Source organism: Balaenoptera acutorostrata, chromosome 11 (genome assembly GCF_949987535.1).
Source record: "Balaenoptera acutorostrata chromosome 11, mBalAcu1.1, whole genome shotgun sequence".
NCBI lineage: Eukaryota > Metazoa > Chordata > Mammalia > Artiodactyla > Balaenopteridae > Balaenoptera > Balaenoptera acutorostrata.
Genome location: NC_080074.1, coordinates 60427699 through 60447873, shown reverse-complemented (window position 1 = coordinate 60447873; position 20175 = coordinate 60427699). Strand labels below are relative to the sequence as shown.

At 47.1% G+C, this 20175-nt stretch overlaps 2 protein-coding genes across 10 annotated transcripts; one reads left to right on the top strand and one right to left on the bottom strand.

Annotated features, from left to right (window-relative positions):
- The first annotated feature begins 4611 nt into the window (after positions 1-4611).
- Positions 4612-6725, top strand: SPRYD4 (SPRY domain containing 4). Its single transcript, XM_007179608.2, has 2 exons — positions 4612-4728; positions 5086-6725. Exons 1-2 carry the CDS (start codon positions 4644-4646, stop codon positions 5622-5624), a joined length of 624 nt encoding a protein of 207 aa, XP_007179670.1. The 5' UTR covers positions 4612-4643; the 3' UTR covers positions 5625-6725.
- GLS2 (glutaminase 2) lies at positions 6349-20009 on the bottom strand. 9 transcript variants are annotated; one of them, XM_057556844.1, is made up of 19 exons: positions 19643-19703; positions 19390-19510; positions 15048-15147; positions 14486-14607; positions 13742-13871; positions 13130-13209; positions 12882-13045; positions 12609-12667; positions 11160-11324; positions 10952-11010; positions 10323-10389; positions 10123-10173; positions 9725-9901; positions 8898-9029; positions 8692-8784; positions 8461-8522; positions 7862-7938; positions 7511-7574; positions 6349-7361 (listed from the first exon to the last, which is right to left on the bottom strand). In XM_057556844.1, exons 3-19 carry the CDS (start codon positions 15126-15128, stop codon positions 7205-7207), a joined length of 1740 nt encoding a protein of 579 aa, XP_057412827.1. In that variant the 5' UTR covers positions 15129-15147; positions 19390-19510; positions 19643-19703; the 3' UTR covers positions 6349-7204. The 9 variants fall into 9 exon arrangements, with proteins under 9 accessions (XP_057412827.1, XP_028021571.1, XP_007179672.1 ...); XM_028165770.2 differs by having other exon boundaries at positions 19414-19510; XM_007179610.3 differs by lacking the exon at positions 19390-19510 and having other exon boundaries at positions 19643-19983.
- Positions 20010-20175: the final 166 nt, after the last annotated feature.

The following is a 20175-nucleotide window of genomic DNA, read 5'->3' as shown; positions in this document are numbered from 1 at the left end:
CTCCAGCCTTGGCGCTTCTCTCTCCTACCAAGCTTTTCTTCCTCTTTAGCCCTTCGACCCCAGCTGCACTGAGTGAGGGGCAGGAGCTTATAATGGCTTCAGTCAACCAGAGGTACTCACAGTGAAAGGAGAGACTCATTCTTTCACTCCCTAATCATCTCTATGAACCTGGGTTTCAGGAGCCAGAGAGGTAAAGAGGAAAGCTAATGTGTGGATCTGGAAGACAATGAAAAGAATTCCGGGGAAGGGGAAGTAAGGCCATTCCCATCCCTCACCAGAAACAGAGTCAACCAGTGAGAAGGTACCAATGCTGCATGAGCACTTGGGCCACTGGAATGGGCAACGGAAAGCACCTGTGAGGAATTGCCTGGGAGTGCAGGGGATTCTTGGGGTCAGCACTTGGGAACACCCAGGACACACCTTAGTTCATCTTTGGCTTCTTTTCTGGCTAGTTTGTTCACTTTTTTGCTATCACTCTACTCTATTCATGTATTTGGGGCTCTTTTCAAGGATTGCCAACAAAGTTTACTTCTAGATTCTCCACCTTTCTCTCTTCTGGCCTTAAGTAAACATACAAACATTTTTGAAGTTTCTTCCACTAGGAACTGCAGAAATGGATAAAAGGGATTTGTAAAGTAAGAAACTTGGGGTAGTTACAGAGTTATTTTAAGTCTTACTGGCTTGTGGTAGTAATCATCCTGGAGTCTCATCTAGCTCTACAGTTGATTGAGTTATCTCTTGGTTACTAACCATGAGCCTTTCAACCTGTTTATATTCCTGTAGCTAGTGATCCTAAGTTTACTCCCCTCTTCAATAAAGAAGGCCCCATTTCTGTCCCATAGAGGTGCCATAGGAAGCATAATCCATACCGCTAGGGAGCAAGTGAGTCCATAAAGCTTAGGGACTCTTCAGGCAGAGCTATTGGCCTTCCTTCATTCCTCCACAGTGGGTCCCATGTGATTACTCACTACCGTTCTGAAGCTACTCCCTAGCCAGCCCGTATCACCAGGACCTAAAGAATAACCCAAGTTTGAGTTCCATAAAAATATCTACTTTGCTGACCATACAGGATTGTACGAGGATCAGATGAGATATGCCCAAGCAATATATACAAGTTGGCTGCCTTAAAGTAGAAATGAACTGATTCATGAATTAATCAGATATTAACATGCTTTATGATTATTTAGTATAGACCACCCTAACAATTACAATGTGGTTGAACAGCGATATGGTCCTGAGGGGCTGGGTGACCATCCATCTCTGCTTCCACCATGTGGAATCTCTATCCCAGCCCCATATTTAGAGTGCCAGGTCAGCATGTAACCCAGCTCCATTGTGTGGACAGTTTCAGTAGGACAAAGGCCCCAGCATAGCACAAGCTAGCCTAGCAGCCCCTTTGGCTAGCTCCTGATGGCCCCCCTTCTCTCTCTTTCTCTGGTTATGCTTTGCTGACTGCTGACTCCTGGCAAAGTCCAGAGCAATCACCAAGCTCTGAGTGCATCATCCCTCTCCCACTCATAGTTAAGGGCTCCAATTAGCACTTGGAAAAGACCAGGGCCCCCACATGTTAGAAATGGGGTAATCCAAGAAATAAAGAGTAAATACACTGGCCTATCCTGTCCTTTCCTCCTTCACTACTTTCTTTCCTGTGGAGTCAGATACAACTCCAAGCCAGGCAGACCAATGCTCACTATGGGTCAGGTCCTGTTCCAAGCACTTTATATGTGTTATCTCAGATACTGGTATTGCCTTGGATTGCACCTTCAGTTTATTCCCTAATTATTCTAGTTTACATTCTCCCCTTGGATGACTTCATCTAAGTCATCTCCTCCCTTGAAATTTATATCCATTTATCTACGGAACGGTTTACCTATTTGGGTGTCCCACTGACCACAAATTCAGCCTGTCCAAAACTGAACTAATCATTTTCCCCCATCCAAACATGTTTTTCCTTCTGTATCCCCTCATTAAGTCAGAAACCTATGAATCAATTTTCCTTCCCCCATCCTCTCACTCCCATCTAACAGTCACCAAAGTTCTATCAGTTCTACCTCTTGGATAGCTGAGCCCACACCATGTCCCACCTAACTCTAGTGGCCTTGGACCCTGCTTAACAGTTTCTAGTCTCATTCCCTCCAATTCATGTTGCTGTCAGCTTGACGTTGTAAAAGTACCGGTAATTTGTCATTTCCCTGTGTTCCCTTCAACAGCTCCTGAATGCCTGAAAGACATTCTTATCAGGGCATACATGACTCTTCATCATCCAGCCTCAACTTTTCTAACTGCTCTCCTTATCTCCCTAGCATGAAACTCTGGCAATACTGTGCTCCTTGTTGTTCCTCAAACACCCACTCTGCTTCATAACCCAGTGCTTTAGTCTAAGCTGTTCCCTGTACCTTGAATGTCTCTTCCTCTTTCTTCTGTCAAGTAAAATTCTAACACTTCCTAATTATTATGCATGGAAATGTTAAAGAGTTAATTACTTGTTCATTAGCAACGAGGCAGGTAAATCATCAGAATGAGGGTGAGTTTATCAAATGGATAATCAGTCTGTAAAAGTGAAATAATGCAAGCGATGACAGGTAAGACACTATATCCTGAGCAGGGAATAAAGTAATAGAGTTGTGTCTAAGTGACAGTGTGAGGAACGTGCAGTGATTGCTTCAGCTCTCAGGACCAAGTGGAACCGAGGGAGAAATCCTACAGAAGCACAGTCCTGTAACTCTTCTCTCATTACTACCAAAATGCAAAGTATTGACAGAGCAGGACTTTACTGAAGGAAATGTTACCTTCACGCCTTTCCTTCTAGGCTTGAAAGAACAGAAACCTCTCTTCTCACATACTAAGTAGGATGAAAAGGCTGGGCCAGGCTGACCCCTGGTGGAAGGAATGAGCTATTGCATGCAAGAATCAGCACAAAACTCCCTTTTTAAAATTTTTAAATTATTTTAAAAATATTTATTTATTTATTTACTTGGCTGCATTGGGTCTTAGCTGCGGCATGCAGGATCTTAGTTGCGGCCTGCGGGATCTTTCGTTGCGGCGCGTGGGCTCTCTAGTTGTGGCACACGGGCTTAGTTGCCCCATGGCATGTGGGATCTTAGTTCCTTGACCAAGGATTACTCCCGTGTCCCCTGCATTGGAAGGCGGATTCTTAACCACTGGACCACCAGGGAAGTCCCAAAACTGCCTTTTCACTCATTCATTTATTCATTCAAAAATAGTGAACACTTACTCTGTACTAAGGGGAATACTGACACCCTGGAGCACAGATTAACACGGGACTTAAACCCCATTCTTAAGATTTCACGGACTTCCCTGGTGGCGCAGTGGTTAAGAATACACTTGCCAATGCAGGGGACACGGGTTCGAGCCCTGGTCCGGGAAGATCCCACATGACCGTGTGCCACAACTACTGAAGCCTGCGCGCCTAAAGCCCGTGCTCCACAACAAGAGAAGTCACCGCAAAGAGAAGCCCGCGCTCCGCAACGAAGAGTAGCCCCCACTCACCACAACTAGAGAAAGCCCACGCGTCCAGCAACGAAGACCCAACGCAGCCAAAAATAAACAAATAATATAAATAAATTTATTAAAAAGGAAAAAAAAAATCACAACCTAATGGTAGGTAGCTACCTGTTTAAACGTTCCCTCAGCAGCACTGGAGAGAAGGTAAGGCCAGTTAGAAAGCCAGTGCAGCAGTCCAGGGGAAAAATAATGTAATAGGAATTTAATAACAATCAGATATGTGAAGTGAGGGAAACAAAGAAGTGAAGGACTTCCAAGTTTCTGGCCTGGGCAAAGGTCTGGTTGTGGGTTGCAGTTCACCAGTCTGTGTAGGAAAACGAAATTAGCTTTAGACATGTTAAATTTGAGGTGACTGGGGGACACTCAGGTAGAAATGTCCAACAGGCTGTTGGATATACAGATCTGGAACTCAGAAGAGAAATATGGAGTAGAGATTTTGAGAGTTCTCCAATAGGTGATAGTGGATTCTGCCTTCGCGGAAAAGGCATTAGCTGAAATCTTGAGCAAACTCGGGTTCCCCCACCTGAGAAAACCAAATATTGAGTTAAACCTTCCATTGCCAGTCCTGAAAACACAAAACCAACACTTATTTAATATTTATTAGAACAACTGCCACTTACCCAGTGATTGCTATTTGTCAAGATGTATCCTAGGTAATTCTCTCGTTTAATTTTTACTACGGTCTGACGGCTAGACATTTTTGTTTTACATATAAGAACATTAAGGCTCACAGAAGTTAAGTGCTTCGCCCAAAGACACACAGAGGAGCCGGGTTCGAATAATACAATTATTGTTTAATTCTGAAATCTATACCTTTAACCATCTTGTTACACCATCTTTCTAAACGTCCTATTTAGTTAAAATGTGAACAGCATTCCTCTCCACGGAAAAATTGAATAAACTGTTCCGGATACAACCAGAACAGAATTCACTAAAATGGCGGCTCCCTGCGGGGCGCTGGCTACCTTACGTCATCACACTGCGCTGCTGCCTCTCGCGCACAAAGCGCCAGGGGAGCAGGCGGGCAGATGGAGGGGGCCTCAGCCAGTGCGGAGCGGGGCGGGGCGGGGCGGGGCGGGGCGGGGCGGGGGGTGTGCCCTGTTCACCCGTGGCGCAAGATGGCGCTGCCCTTTGGTCGTTCGTTGTGCCTGTGCCGCTGGGGAGCCAAACGATTGGGGGTTGCCGCCGTAGATGCCCGCAGAGGTAGGATTATATCCTTTTACTTCCAAAATAGTTTCCGTCTGTTATTCCTGGAGCCCGCTCGGAGAAACAACTCCAGGCCCTTCGACTCATTCCCCCTCCCCCACCGCGTTGGTCTTGAGATTCCAAACCTGGGACACTCTCTGGTTTCTTTAAATTCCAGGGCTTCCCCAGTCCGAGTTTTTCGGCTCCTTGGGCTGCCCATACTAAAGCGCCCCGACTCTCTTACCCGCTTGACGTTCCGACTCTTCCGTGTTTCCTCATGATCTCTTGACTGCCTGTTTCAGATCGGAACGTGTACGTCACTGGTTCTAGAGTTCTAGCGCACGTCATTATCCACTCTCTTTGCTCTGCCCGCAGGCGTCAGTTTCAAACTGGAAGAAAAGACCGCTCACAGCAGCCTGGCACTCTTCAAAGGTGACACAGGTGTCAAATACGGCATGGTGGGATTGGAACCCACAAAATTGGCCCTGAATGTGGAGCGCTTCCGGGAGTGGGCAGTGGTGCTGGCAGACACAGCGATTACCAGTGGCAGGCACTACTGGGAGGTGACAGTGAAGCGCTCCCAGCAATTCCGGATAGGAGTGACAGACGTGGATATTTCCCGGGATAGCTGCATCGGTGTTGACGATCGTTCCTGGGTGTTCATCTATGCTCAGCGCAAGTGGCACACCATGTTGGCCAACGAGAAAGCCCCTATTGAGGGCATTGGGCAGCCAGAGAAGGTGGGGCTGCTGCTGGAGTATGAGGCCCAGAAGCTGAGTCTGGTGGATGTGAGCCGGGTTGCTGTGGTCCACACACTACAGACAGATTTCCGGGGTCCCGTGGTGCCTGCTTTTGCCCTCTGGGATGGAGAGCTGCTGACCCATTCGGGGCTTGAGGTGCCTGAAGGCCTCTAGTATGTCCGTCACTGGAGTCCCTAATCACGCTCTTGGCCAGCCTCCTGATCCAAGTGTCTGAAACCTTTTAACTGTGCCCCAAGCAACTGCTAGCTCCCACAATTCAGTGATGGGTCCTCTGTGCAATATCTGTCATCTTCCTCTCCCCTACCTTGTGAAAGCTAGGCATACAGCTACCCTCTCCCCTCCCCCAGACTATTGCCAATTTCCTAGGCTACCATGAATGTACTTTCTCTGACTTGCTTCCTTCAGTCTCTCTGCCTCCCTGTGCCCAGGACTTTCTCAGACTGTATTCAGTCCTAGGGTCTTACTTTTCAGCTTTGTTTGAGTTTATTCATCAGAATTTATTCATCACTGTGCTACTTCTCCTTCCCTTTGCCCACATGTAACCTGTTTGTTTTGGGGGCTCTACCGAATCTCTCCAGAGTAAATCCTTTCTACCTCTGGCTGGAGGAGTGGTGCAGTGAATGACTTTGCCCTTTCTGTACAGCACATACAGAGTCTGGGCTCTGGCTCCCTCAGGTAGTGCTTTACTGACTGTGTCAGAATGAGAACAGAGCCCTCCTTGCCTAATACCTCAGTGTTACGGACTCTCAGCCCCAGACAGCTGCAGCTCCCTGAGTCCATCTGCCTTAATTTGCACACCTCTGACACCTGGTCAATCTGTTGCAATCATTGGACCAGTTACAACCATGACCAAAGGAGAAGAGACATGTGGGGCATATTGAGGGGATTAGTACTAGAAACTTTATTCTTGAGAAGTTCCATCTTCATTTCTGCTACAGTTGTAACTTCCAGAGGGAGGAGGGAGGCCTGAAGTCTTGGCACAATCCATTTTGGGGCCTGTTCAGACCCAAGCACTTGTCCCCACTTGGAGCAGAATACAGTTAACCTAAAGCAGTATTTGGGATTGAAGATAACCTAGTGGGGTGAGTATGTATGTGAAATATGTATTCTTTGGGCTCTGTGTGACCCTGTGGTCCCATCTTACTCTACCTTTATGATGGTGATGCAGCTGGATGGCCCTAGGGGACAAAGAGAAGGACTGGGTCTAGCAAAAATAATAATTTGTGTAATTAAAGTTTATTTGAGCACAAAATACTTTCTCTGTCTATAAAATTGCTGTTAGCAGTAGCAGCACTTCCTGGCCAAGGGGGGGCAGATCTCTCCAGACTACTAAAGCCCGGTGCATAGCTCCTCTCTTTCTCTGTGGATATATACCTGTGCGTGGTGGCTAGAGCCCCTTACCAGAGTATCTCTCTCTCTCATAATGGCTTCTTCAGAGAGAGGAAGAGGGGACCTGCGTGAAGACCTGGGATGATTTGGAGCGGGCTAAGCCATTAGGCTGTCCCTTAAGCCCACAATCTTCATGGATAGCTCTACTGCAGGAGTCCACAAAGGCACTTCTCTATACTCTGTCTGCCAAGGGAATGGGGTATTTTGACTCTCACTGAAAGCACTGCCCCCCCCCCCCGCCTCACTGAAGCAGTGCGGCCCTCTGTAGCACGTCTGGTGGTTATATGTTAAGTGTGTGGCCAGCTCGTGCTTTTTCTTGTGCAGGGACTGTGCATGCCCCATGCTCACACCATGCTCTCTAAGTTCTCTTTGGACAGGGCCTCAGCTGCTGCTTCAGCCTGAGTCTCAGATGGTGTGTATGAGTCCTGGTAATCTTGGAGCAGTTTAACCACCTCCAGGTGGTTGAACTGCACAGCATCATCCAGGGGGATGTTGCCCCACCTGAGAGGAGGAACAAAGACCATGATCAGGCAAAGAAGACATCAAGAGTGCCCTGGTTATATACATAACTGTGGTGGCTGGAGGGCCGTGGTGGAGAAGCTGCTGCCCACCTCCCTTCCCCCCACTTCTTTCAGCTTAATCTTACTCACCTGTCCTTGACAAAAGGATTCACTTTGCAAGCCTCAATCAGGAATTTAACAACTTCAGTGTGTCCTAGGAATATGGGAAGAAGGAAAATGAGAGGGTATATAGATCCTGACCCTTTTGGTGTTAACATTAGTACAGACCCTTGGCAGCTGGAGTCTGAACTAAAAGGGGAAAGGGGAAAGGCCTCTTCCCATTTTCGCTCCCTGCAGCACCCAATAAGAGCCTGCAAACTGAAGTGCATCTGAACAAAACTAGTTGCTGCCCTTGTAACCTTGAGGGCACATACAATGGGGGGTACTCTTGGTAGAAAAGAAAGGTCTTAGGATCTGCTTCCTCTCTTAACCTTCAGATACCTTCAGCTGCAGCAACATGCAGGGCTGTGCGGGAGTCATAGTCTTTCTGTTCCATGTCCATGGCTGACAAGGCAAACCTAAGAGGAGCGGAAAGTAGCTGCAGTTACCCAGATCAGCCTAGAATTACTGGTATCTTTTCTGAAGTGGGGTCAGACTGGATGAGTTCCAGAAAAAGCAAAACAGAGCTTATGCCAAGATCTGTAGACCGTGTCCAGTCTGTGTTCTCTATCCAGATGAGACTGTTAGTCCCACGTCAGAGCGATGGGAGTGTGATGGTCCCAGAAACATCACTGCCTACCTGTAGTAGGTGCCCATTACATATTTGTTGATGTTGGTAACCCATTTGAGGCAGGGTCCTTACCAGCCTCCTAGGACTCTGCTTTTAACACCCAGGTTAATCATAACAGTGGCTACTATTAATTAAGTTCTTATCACATGGCAGTCACTGTACTTTTTAAAAAAAACTCATTTAAATGTAGTCTCTGACCATTCAGTCTGACTCTAAGGTTGAAGCACTTAACTATATTGCTGTGTTGACGGCTAATGAGATCTCTGACCAGGAGTATTTTATTGTGTTTATTTGGTCAGAGTAGAAGTACCTTCGAAGAGCTGAGACATCTCCACTATAGGCAGCAAATAACAGGTTCACCACAGTCTTGTTCTGGAAAACAAATCATACCCACCTGAAATTAACTGTGACTTTGAACCCACCCATGCCCAGCTCTACCCTGTCACCCTCCCCCATGGATGCTTAGCCAAGGGTTTTACTGAAGTGTTACGGAATGTTCTCTTCTGAAATAGTCTTACAAGGCACCTGGGGTTTTCCTTACCCGAACTTCTCCCCCTTCACGCCGTGGGTCTAATTTCCGAGCGCAGTGCCTCAGATTGTCATAGTTGTGGAAATTGAAAAGAGATACCAACTTCTAGAATTGTAAGGCAAAAAGATTGTTTACTTCCTCCCTGCACTTAGTAGGAGCTCAAAATTGCTTTATTTTCTCATTCAAAAATATTAAGTACTATATGCAAAGTAACTTACTTGGCAGAAGCTGACACCCCTATAGCTGTTGCCCAGCTTGTCCAGGGGAGGTGATAGACACATCATTCCCATGATATTGGGCACCACCAGGAGGATGGCTCCTGACACAGCTGACTTGGCTGGCAGGCCCACCTTGGGGACAAAGTTGGAACTGCGGATGAGCAAGAGGTGCCCCAAGCCTGTGTTAACAAGTTCGTCTATCTCAAATGACTTCATGGGCAGGGCCACACCCATCTCAACCTTTTGGCTTGTTAATTAGCTTTTCTTACTCCTGTCCTCCCCTGCCCCCTCTTAAATTTATGGCTTCAGTAAGGAAATATTTACTGAGTATCTACTCTGTGCCTGATGATGTGCTAGGACTAGGACAAGGTCTCTCAGTTAACTTACATTCTGGTGGTAGGAGATAGACAATAAATAGGTAAACAAACAAATAGACAAAAATAATCACAACTTATGATAACACGTTAGAAAAAAAGGAGGGTGCTGTGATAGAGAACGATGTGGGAGGGAGAGCCCAGTGGAGAGAGGGTAGTCAGAAAAGCCTCTCTTTGGAAGTGACATCCTGTATGAGACCTGGAAGAGAATCACCAGCCTGTGAGGGGCGGCAGAGGAGTGGTTCTGAAGTTGCACTGTCATGTGTTTATGTGTTTGAGGGGCTTACTGTGTCTGACAAACTCCCCTAAGGATTCTTGGCCTAATTGCCCGGCGGGAAGTTAGTGAGTGAGAGGCAGGAACAAGTGTCCACCTCTCCACCTTCAGAGACTCGGTGTCCCCTTTTCTTGGCTCTGGGCTCATGGCAAATGGATGGCAGGGCCAGAAGCACTCACATGGAAAGCAAACTGGCCCGAGAAGTCATACATGCCGCAGGAGTGCATGAGGCTGAGGGTGTTGCGCACTGCTTCAGCGCTCAGCACGCTCTCGCCTGTGATGGGGCAGATCCCGCCATTGGCCAGGGTGGCTGCCATGACACTGCCTGATTCACAGGTCACCTCCACGGAGCACAGCTGCGGAGACGAGGCAGAGGTGAGGGCCCGGTGTGGACCTGAATGCTGTGCTCTGAGGTGTAGAGCAATGTTCTTGACATCCTGATCCTTCAGTAAGTTCCCCTGGTGTTTCTGAAGGATGCCAGAACCACTGGAGGAGAGCATCCCTCTTGTGGGTCAGAGCAAGGAAGGCAGTGTGTCCCGTTCCCCTGGCGCTGGGCTGAATGGCGGCATCTGCTTACCTGGAAGTAGAGATCCAGGGCAGCCATCATGTCCACCCCTTTAGGAAAGCACTGCAAGGAAGAAGAGGGGAGAGCGTTTCTCTCAGGCCATCAGCGGTCCCTGTCACACTGCCAGGACCTCAGCCGAAGTCCCCAGCCCCCATTGCCCTTCCACCAGCCGCAGAATTCCCAGGGACTTTCTACCGGCCTCTCCCAGTTACCTTCTTTTCCTTTAGATAATAGCCGATGGCATAATTCCGATCCCCTGTTTCCTTCTCTGACTGGAATCTGAAGCAAACACCCAATTTAGTACTTGACATTTGAGGGATGGGTGTGAGGAGAAGGGGGAAAAAATACCTTCCCTGAGAGAGACAGAACTAGATCACACATGTCAAACTAAATCAGCCCCTCTATTAATTCTCACAGTAATACTGGAGAAAACTTCTGAACCTGAGAAAGCACTGGGTCCAGCTTTATTGTAAAGTGTGAAAAACAAAACCAAACCCAAAATGGTCTAGTCATCTAGTCTAGGAAAATGAGGTTTTTGGCTTTGAGAGGCTTGGCAAGAAAGGGCCCAGGTGCAAACTCTCACACTGTCTTTCTCATTAAGTACCAAATAGAAATGGAACAAATCCTTTTACAAAGCAAACAAATGTCGATGAAGGCGCTCAGAGGAAGCTGAAAGGCCAAGGTTCCCCTGGGATTTCTTCTTCCTAAGATTCTCTCTATCCTCCTCCTCCATTCCCCGCCCCCCACATACGTATGCACACACACACACACACACACACACACACACACTCAAACACACCCCCCCACACACATTCAGCCAATCCTGTGAACAGGGCCTTACGTGGCATTGCTGAAACCCATGTATTCATTCCCAGCCATTTTATTCAGATACTGCAAGACCTGGAAGAGAAAAAGGGGCATGGGAGGCACCCCATGTGTAAGGACCCCTACTAAACACACAGGCCGACTAACCCTTCTGCACTCCTCAGTCCTTATCCCAGCAGGGACTTCAGGAGGCTTTCGTCCCTCACGCCAGCAGATTCCTATACCTCTGGAAATAAGGCTTCTAGTATGGGCTGGTGCACCATCAAAGTGGGGTTAGAGCCAGGCACTGGGGCAGCTGGAATGGACAACATGCCATGGAGAAAAGCAGCCAGGGGCTGAGCAGTGAGGGAACTTACAAAATCAAACTTCTCTGCTTTGTTACAGTCCATCTGCAAGGAGACACAAAGAGATATCAGTATTCTAAGCCTAGGAGGATGACAGGGAGGGTCAGAAGGATGTAGTGGAGATAAAGTGTTAGATTGGTTTTGCTACTGGGTGTGTGTTGCATTTTACAATTTTTTTTTTTTTAACAACTGAGACTTTTTTATATCCATGCATACCTAGTGATCTTAAAAACCAAATCATTTAGATTTTATTATCAGGTAATGAGTACAGATAAGCTCACCCCAGCTATGAGTCTCACCCATCCCTGAGTCTCACTCATTTCCATTCTCAATGCCAACCCTCATCTCTGACTCCCACTTTCATTTTCCTGATTCCAATCCTGTTCCCAAGCCCCACCCCTATTCCTGGTCCCCATCCTCATTCCTTACACCCCAGGCTGGAGGCTTACTCTATCCTACCCCTGACTCCCATGGCCATTTCCAAGACTGGAGTGAGTGATGGGAATGGGAGGACGGTGTGTGTTGCATACATTATAATATTCAATTATATCAATTATATTGATAACTGAAATAAAGCTAAAGATTTTAGCTGAGAGTCAAGGCAGTAGGGCCTGTTTAGATGGGAATGGGATGAGGCAGGTCCCAGATAACAGGGCTGTAGATAGAGCTATCCCGGAGCAAGGGGAGAGCCTGAGCCTGGTCCATCCCCCCCACCAATTGCTTCCTGTATTCTTCAGCTATAGTGTCAACACCACAGGGACTCTGACACTTGAGTCCCTGGGGGGAGGGTTCCTAACACCACCTTCCCCAGGAAGGGCTGTGATTGGCTCTGGGTTGTTGCTGCCCACACTGCTCTCAGGTTCTTGCTCAAGCCCTGGGAGACCTACAGCTGACAGGCTGGCCAGACACCCTTGCTCAAGGCCAACTCACAGCTCCAGGTGACGTGAATAGCTGCCCTGTTCTGGCCATTCACCCTTCTTTCCATGTGTCCCTCACCCAGAAGTGGCCAATCAGTACCTAACAGAGCTGTCCTCCCCCTGTGTGTGGCATTTGGTCCTTGGTCCTAGGCTGGGGTCAGGACCTGCTCACTTCCCTCAGAGCCAGGAAGCCCTGGGCTCCAGACTCATGGGTAGGAGCCGGGATACAGTTCCTTTTACTAGCATCCTCAGCATAATTTGTGAGTCCCTGCTGTGTCTTCACTGCCCCCTGGGCACCCTCAAAGGAATCAAGTCCCCACCAATCTCCCTGGAGAGACAGGCAGATACGAGGGATATAGGAACAAGGGGGTTTAGAGAACAGTACCTTCCAGAAGGCTAGGGTGGCACTGACCTTGATCAGGGAGCTCACAACAATGGCACCAGCATTGACCATGGGGTTATGGGGGATTCCTGGGGAAATACAAACCACCCAGAGTCTTAGCAGCCACTGAGCAAAACCTTTACCTCCTGCCCACTCTGTAGGGTAAATGGGAAAGATCTCTTTGCTGGGGAGGATGGAGTGACAGAGCTGATCAGGAAGGGCAGAGAAACACACACCCTTGGGAGGAAGGTAGGGTAAGAAGGGGGCATCTATGAGTCTGGTCTGAGCCCAGGGAGTGCTCACCTTCCTCATTGAGGGAGAGCTTGTTGTAGCGCAGGCCACTGGGCTCCTTGCCCACGAACTTGTGCACGTAGTCAGTGCCTAGGGTGCTTATGGAGATGGCATAGGTGAGGGGCTTCACACAGGACTGCAGGCAGAAGGGGATCTTTGTGTGGCCCACGGAGTGCCTGGAGGCAAGCAGGTACCATGAAAGGGGTCAGACTATGCTCTGCCCATGTGCCCTGCCTCCCCTTCCTCACCCAGCATCTCACCGCTGACCATCCACAGTGCACAGGGAGACGCCCCACAGATCTGGATTTGACTTGGCCAGCTGAGGGATGTAGGCCGCCACCTGGGTATGAGTGGGTAGAGAAAACAGAGACAGGATGAAGACATGGATGTGGAGAGGGGGAACAGAGCTGAGGTTCAGGTCAGGAGAATCTTTTAGATAAAAGCTAAAATTCTGTCTTCTGCAAGACAACAGGGTTCCCTCCTGCTTGTTGTTCCTAGAGACACCCAAGCCTTAAGTCCTAGAAGGCCTTATATTTCTGCAGCCCCACTCCTATAGAGACGGCAGTAAAGCCCATGGAAGGTACAAAGAGAATTCTGGGGTCAGCTTCCCTTTCCTGTTCTTAGGCTTAATTACCCTGTAGGTCTCTTTCAAAGTTCTATTGAATCCTTATGTCAGCTGTGTCCATAAAAACTTCAGATTCCCTCACCTGCTCTAGAAATCACAGGTAAAATACATAAAGTCTTTGTCCCCATTTTTAGAGGTTCTGCTTCTCATCACTCATCCACCGGATTCCCAGCCCCAGGAAATCTCTGAGAAGCAAGGTATATCTGGTCCAGAGCCCTTGCCCATCCCTCAGCCCCCTGGCCCTCACTTTGCCTCCAGTGAGCTCCTTGGCATCCTCAAAGATGCGGTCCACATGGCTCGTGAACTCCTCAAAATCAGGAATGACGAACTTCTTTCGGAATGCCTGGGTCAGGAGCACAATGTTCCTGCTCACACACCTGCATCCCAGACACGATTGGGTTAGGGGGCTGGAGAGATGCAGCTGTGACTCACTCTGGAGCCATGGAAGTTGGGAACAAAGAAAGTGTGAGTGGTCATCGGGTTTGGGACCAACAGCTGTGTAACCTTTGGCATATCACTTGATCTTTCTGGGTCTTAAGTTTCTATGCCTCTAAAATGAGGGGTTGTAATGATATGGAAAGATATTCCAAGACACAGTGTCTTGGGATAGGAGAAAAAATAAATACCTGAATAATATGTATGGTAGGTCATCTTTATATTTTAAATCTTAAATTATACAAGTATGTTTACATATATTCCTATATATATATGTAAATGCTTAGGACATTATCGAAAAGATATCTACTAATCTGTTAACAACGTTTACTTCTGGGAAGAGGGACAGGGATAGGGGAGAGAGGGAAAGGAGAACATGTATTTCTCTGTTGCTTGAACTTTTATAATAAGTATAGGCATATATATGTGTTACTTGTGTAATAAGTAATAAAGTTGAGGGGTTGAATTATCCAATCCCCAGGATCCCTTCTTGCTGTTAAAGTCTGTGTCCAAAGAACTGCTTTGAGAGCAGTGCCCTTGTTTCTGGGCCCCTCACTTTCGGAAGAGATCTCGGTCCAAGAGGCCACCACTGCTTGTCTCTCGAACCATGCGGCGCATCTGGCTCATGCAGTCCCGGAGCCGGGGATCTGATGTCTGCAGTCCAGTGGCCTTCAGTGCCTTCAGGGGAAAGAAGCCTGGTAAGGTCAGCTACAAGGACAATAATCCAATCCTAATCATTTTTCCCAATGGATAAAAATTAACTGAACCCCAACTACTACAACAGGTGGAAGATATGGGTTTGCAGACCAAGAAAGGATGGAATATAACAGTTTTGAAGGCTAATAGGGGTTTCCTGCCCTTTTTCATCAAGGCAGCTGGTTTCTGAACCCCTTGGGTCAAAGTCCCGAACCAAAAAGATAGGCTGAGTCAGAGGGTTGAATCATCCCACCTGGGGCAGGGATGGGATTGCCTCATCAGCCTAGGCATCTGCTATCATCAGCTATTCTTCATCCTCATGAAGCAACCCATTAGCTGCCCTGTACTTGTCCTACCTTCCTTTCCCCAGTTTCCAGAGATCCTAAGGGATCAGTGTTCTGAGCAGGTAGAGAGGAACTTACAGTAGTGAACTTGTGGATAGGGATTCGTTCCTGACCCTCAGCAATAGTGTAGAAGAGCAGATCACCCAGACGGGACAGCATGCCACTCTCTGACGAATCACTGTTTGGGGGCAGAGACAGGGGAGGAGGACAGGAACCTGAGAACTCCTCCCTGCTCCTCCTCCTAGAACAAGGGCTTATCAGTAGGTAGGTGTCCTCAGTCTACACCTTCTCCCTGAACCATCTGATCTATCCCTATAATTCCAACCTTCACATCTGTCCTGAGAAGTCTTAAATCCTATTCTCTAACTTTCTTTTGTTCCTAAACTTCCGACATTTACTTCTAGTTGCCTTCTAAATACTTCCATTTCTAGATGTCCCATAGGGACTGCAGACTCAACATGTCCAAGCCTGAGATCATCTTGCCTCCCTCCCTCTGCTCCTCCTCTTGTGATTCCCATTTGGATTAATAGCGTTACCACTTACCCGGGGGCGGGGACCAAGCCGGAAATGTGGAATCATTTGGATAATTCCCATACCTTACGTTCATAACCAACATTGGATGAATCTACTTCCATAATGTCTCTCAAATCCACCCTCTTTTCTTCTCTTCCCCTGTGCAAGCATGGTGTTGTAGAAAGAACCAAAGTTTGCCTTTAATAGCTGTGATCTTAATATGGATAGTAAGTCAGGTTATTTAATAAAGCTGAACCTGTTTCCTCATCCCTAAAATGAGGGTTTAACATCTGCTTCACATGGGTGATGTGAGGTTTAATTTAAATGCCATTCCATGAAAAACCATCTTTCACAAAGTAGATGCTCAGTAGCTCCTTGTTGTCTGTTACCTATCTGCTACTACACTCTCTTGACTTGCAACCCATCTTCCACAATGTGCCAGTTATCTTTCTAAAACTCAAATATCATTTCTCTACTCAAAAACCTTTGATAGCTCCCCAGTGCCTACAAAATAAGTTCTTATTTCTTGGTATGGCATTCAAGGCTCTTTAAAACCTGCCAACATTCCTTTCCTATTCTCCACCATGCCCCCATACTCCAGTTATGCCAGGTAATAAATAGGTGGCTCCCCAAATGGCCTAGGCACTGTCAGGCTTCCTGGCCCTTGTTGTTTACACTGAAACTTCTGCATGGAAAGACCTTTTCCTCCTTCACCTGCACAGTCCTGCTCATCCTTCAAGGGCCAGATCAAATGTTACTAACTCTGTAAAGCCTTCCCCAAACTTCTTGATTTTGCTTATGCTGCTGGTATGACACAACATACCATCTTATTGACAGAAGACAATCTCCCTTGCTTCACTGTTATGTCTTCGTGTTTTATACATCTTTGTCTTCCTAGAATTGAGCAAAGTCCCTAGCACACTGTGGATCTTCAATAAAGAATCACCAAGTTACATTTCTAGGAATATCCCTGTTCCCTAAAGTATCTCTCTCACTGGCTTATAGCACCTAAAAATACAGGTACTGAAGATTTTTGATCTTCAAGATTTCTTCTATTAATATGTTAACAGATTTAGAGGAATTATTTTATCAGCTCATTCCAAATATGACAACTATTTGAGATTAGACCCTTCAAAACCCTTAGACCCAACAATTTGACTTCCAGGTATTTACCATATAAGTGTATTCTCGTACCTACAAGGTAACATATTCACAGTCATTCATTGCATTGTTAGTAATAGTAACACTGGAAACAACCTAAATGTGCATCAACAGGGAACTGGTTAGGTAAATTAGGGTATATTCATATGATGGAATATTATGCAATGTAGAAAAAAGAAATGAGGGCGTGCTTTAAGTATTGATATGGAATGATCTTTAAGATATAATATTAACTAAAAGAAGTAAGCTGTAGAACAGCGTTTATAGTATGGTACTATTTATGCTTAAAAGGGAACATATATATGTATGCTTTTTCAGGCACAAAATATTTCTGGAAGGATATATAAGAAGCTGGTAAGACTGATTTAGCTCCCTCTAGGGAGATGAAGCAGGTGCTGGGCAAAAGAAGCAAGAGGGATACTTCCCACTTATATATCTTTTTATATATTTTGAATTTTGAATCATACAAATATGTACATTTTACCTAATCGATATGATATATTGATATATGATTATGAATATATTATCTATTGAAACAGTGCATTAAAAAATAAAAAGCCCCTCAAGGAACTTGGCATAGACTAGGCATGTATGTGTTTTGGGCCAGGAGGAATAACAGGAGAGGGGGCATTTCTTCTGTTTCTGAAGAAATCCAGTTGTTATAATGAGGCTGGTGCCTATAGGGAGGAAAGGATCCATGTGGTGGCAGAGGAAGGGAGGAAAAAGCTATCTGAGGAATAACTCAAGAAGGAAAGTATGTAGGAATATTTTGAGGCCAGGTCTCCTTGCCTGGAAAATGAAGGAAGACAGGAAACAATGCCACACGGCTGAATGTATCACAAGCATTTAAAAAAAAATTGCATACCCTTTGACCAAGATATGGATTGATCTGCAATATAATGTTGGGGGTGGGGTAAGGTGCAGAATAATATGTATAGTATGATACCATTTGTATAAAGTGGAAATAATATCAACATATATTTGCTGATATATGCATAAAATATCTCTAGAAGGTTATACAAAATATCAATGACAGATGTCTCTGGGGAGCAAAATTTCCTAGGAATTTGAGAAATAATTGAACAAGTGCATAAGAATATGTAGTAACCAAATTGAAGATTGGTTAAATAAACTGTGATACCTCACACAATGGAATCTTAAAATGGCAAAATGGCAGCCATTAAAATGACATCATGCATGCCCACATTAAATCATATTAACAGCTGTTCATAAGTGGGAAATATAGGCTACCAAAGAATAGGAATACTATGATCCTATTTTTGTTCAATTTTATATATACATATAGAGTATATATATGGGTTTAAATCATGGATATATATTAAATATGGATATATGGTTCCCTATAAAATTGGGATCTTGATTTTCTTCTTGATACTCTATTTACCTGGTTTTTCTTTAATAATTAGAAATAAAGATAAATATTAAAGAAACAAAACAGTAACCTAAATAACAGGGCATTTTCTCTTTGCTGCCCTCCTTATCCACCAAGAACACTTCCCCTCATGGTGTCACACTCCCAGAACCCATCCCCCTCCATGCCCTCAACTCCTTCTGCCCAAAGGAGCATTGGTCCAAGGCCTTTACCAAGAAGTCCCTGGGAGCACAGGCAGCAATAGGCAGGAGGATTAAGGTTCCTAAAAACACTTCCAATTGTAAATCAACTATATGCCAATTAAAACAACAACAGCAACAACAAAACAAACCACTTCCATCACCTGACACCACAGAGTAAGGAAGGGTGTGCGTGGAGGAACCAGGGATGCTTCTTGCTCCCCATCCCACAGAAGGTGTGAGGGTGAGGGAGGTTAAGCCTTTTCGCTAACCCACCACCATTTCTCCCAAGGTGATTATTTGGGAAAAGTCAGGATGGAGAGTAGACCAGGAGAGAGAGGGTTTATTCTTTAAAGTTTAAACATTTTGTGTCTCCTTGAGAAGAGGCTGATAGAAAAGTACAGCATAATAACAATTCTCATTAATAATAAATAGATAATACCTGATTGGATGTTACCTGTCCAGGACAGGGACTCCAATGGTGGTGAGGTAGAGGACAGAGTAGTCTGTCTGGCTACTTTAATTATGGTGTGCATGTCTTTCTGAATGTCATCAGTAGATATCAATGACAAGGGAGATGGTCCATTTCCTGTTCCTGCTCTAAAAAAGCAGGGGCTACTTGGATAGTGTCTATGTTGGCTTCTGGGGAGGACAAAATTTCCTGCTCAGCTTCTCTGCATCTCGAAGAAGGTCAGCCACCAAGTGTTCCAGGGTGGTGGGGGAGAGAGGTGCAGCCTCTCGGGCAGAGTTAGAACCCAAGGGAAGAGAACCCCTTAAATCAGGGAGCCGCCTGAGCAGCACATAAAACGGCTCTGACTGGCTCTGGTTTGGGAGATCTGCGTCTTATGATTCTTCCCCCCATTATAAAGATTTTCCTCCTTCAAAAACCAATCGGAGAACCACCCTTATTCTACAGATTAGGGAGCCCTGATAACGCACACACCCAGCACATACGCAAGTATCTGCGCACCAGTAACACACGAGCATCACACACGCCGAAACACAGATAGACCACACACAGACCCAAGAACACTGGGACTCGAGGCAGGCTGTTCCATACCCACGCATCCCCTAATATACACACGAGGACAGGGGAGAGAAGGAGGGTTAGGATGGGCGGTGCGCACACGGCCCTGCACTCAGACACGCGCACCAAGCAACACTCCGCACCCACCTGCGTTCCCAATTAAGTACGCACCTTGGACAGGCACCATCCCGAGGACCGACCTGCCCAAACGCCCTGCCGGGCGGACGGCACGTTACCGCCCGAGCGCGGCGGGCCCAAAGCCCCAAATCTAAAGGAAAAGGCATCGCAGGCCAGTAAGCGAGAAGGGAGATGCGATGCTCTCCTTGGGGAAGGGGACTCGGAAGCTAGTGGGAACGACAGTGAGAGTGCCTGTCCTCTGCCCCTGTCCCGCGAGCCTTACTGATCCTGGTGCTGCGGCTGGTGGCTGTGTGGCGTCTCCCTGCCCTGCGCCGCGGCCTCACTGAGGTGGTGCCGGACGCCCCCGCCAAGGAGGGGGCTCCGGCTCAGGTGACCCCAGCCTCCCCGCCGGCAGTAACTGCCGGCCCGGCTCAGCGAATTCTGCAGAGCCTTGATGGAGCGCATCCCCCCAGCGCGCCGCCCGCTCGGCCAGAGCTCCCAGGGCTTCTGAGCGGTGGTTGGAGGGAGGGGCGGAGGAAACGCGGACCAGGTGGGGCGAGCTAAGCAACGGAGTGCGGGACCTGCGGGGTGGAGAGGAGAGGCCCGGTGGGTGGGGTTGGAGCAGGAGGAGGCGCCGGTCCCTACAAGGCTCGGTACACTGCCAGGTGCACCCAATCCCCGCCTAGACAAGGCATCGGTGTGTAGTGCACGAGATAGGGAACACAGAGCGCAGGGTGCCTAGTGGCTGGTGAGAAGTGGGCGGTTCCTGAGAGTTGGGATGGACAATGCCCAGGTCCAATCATTGAGAAAGTAAAA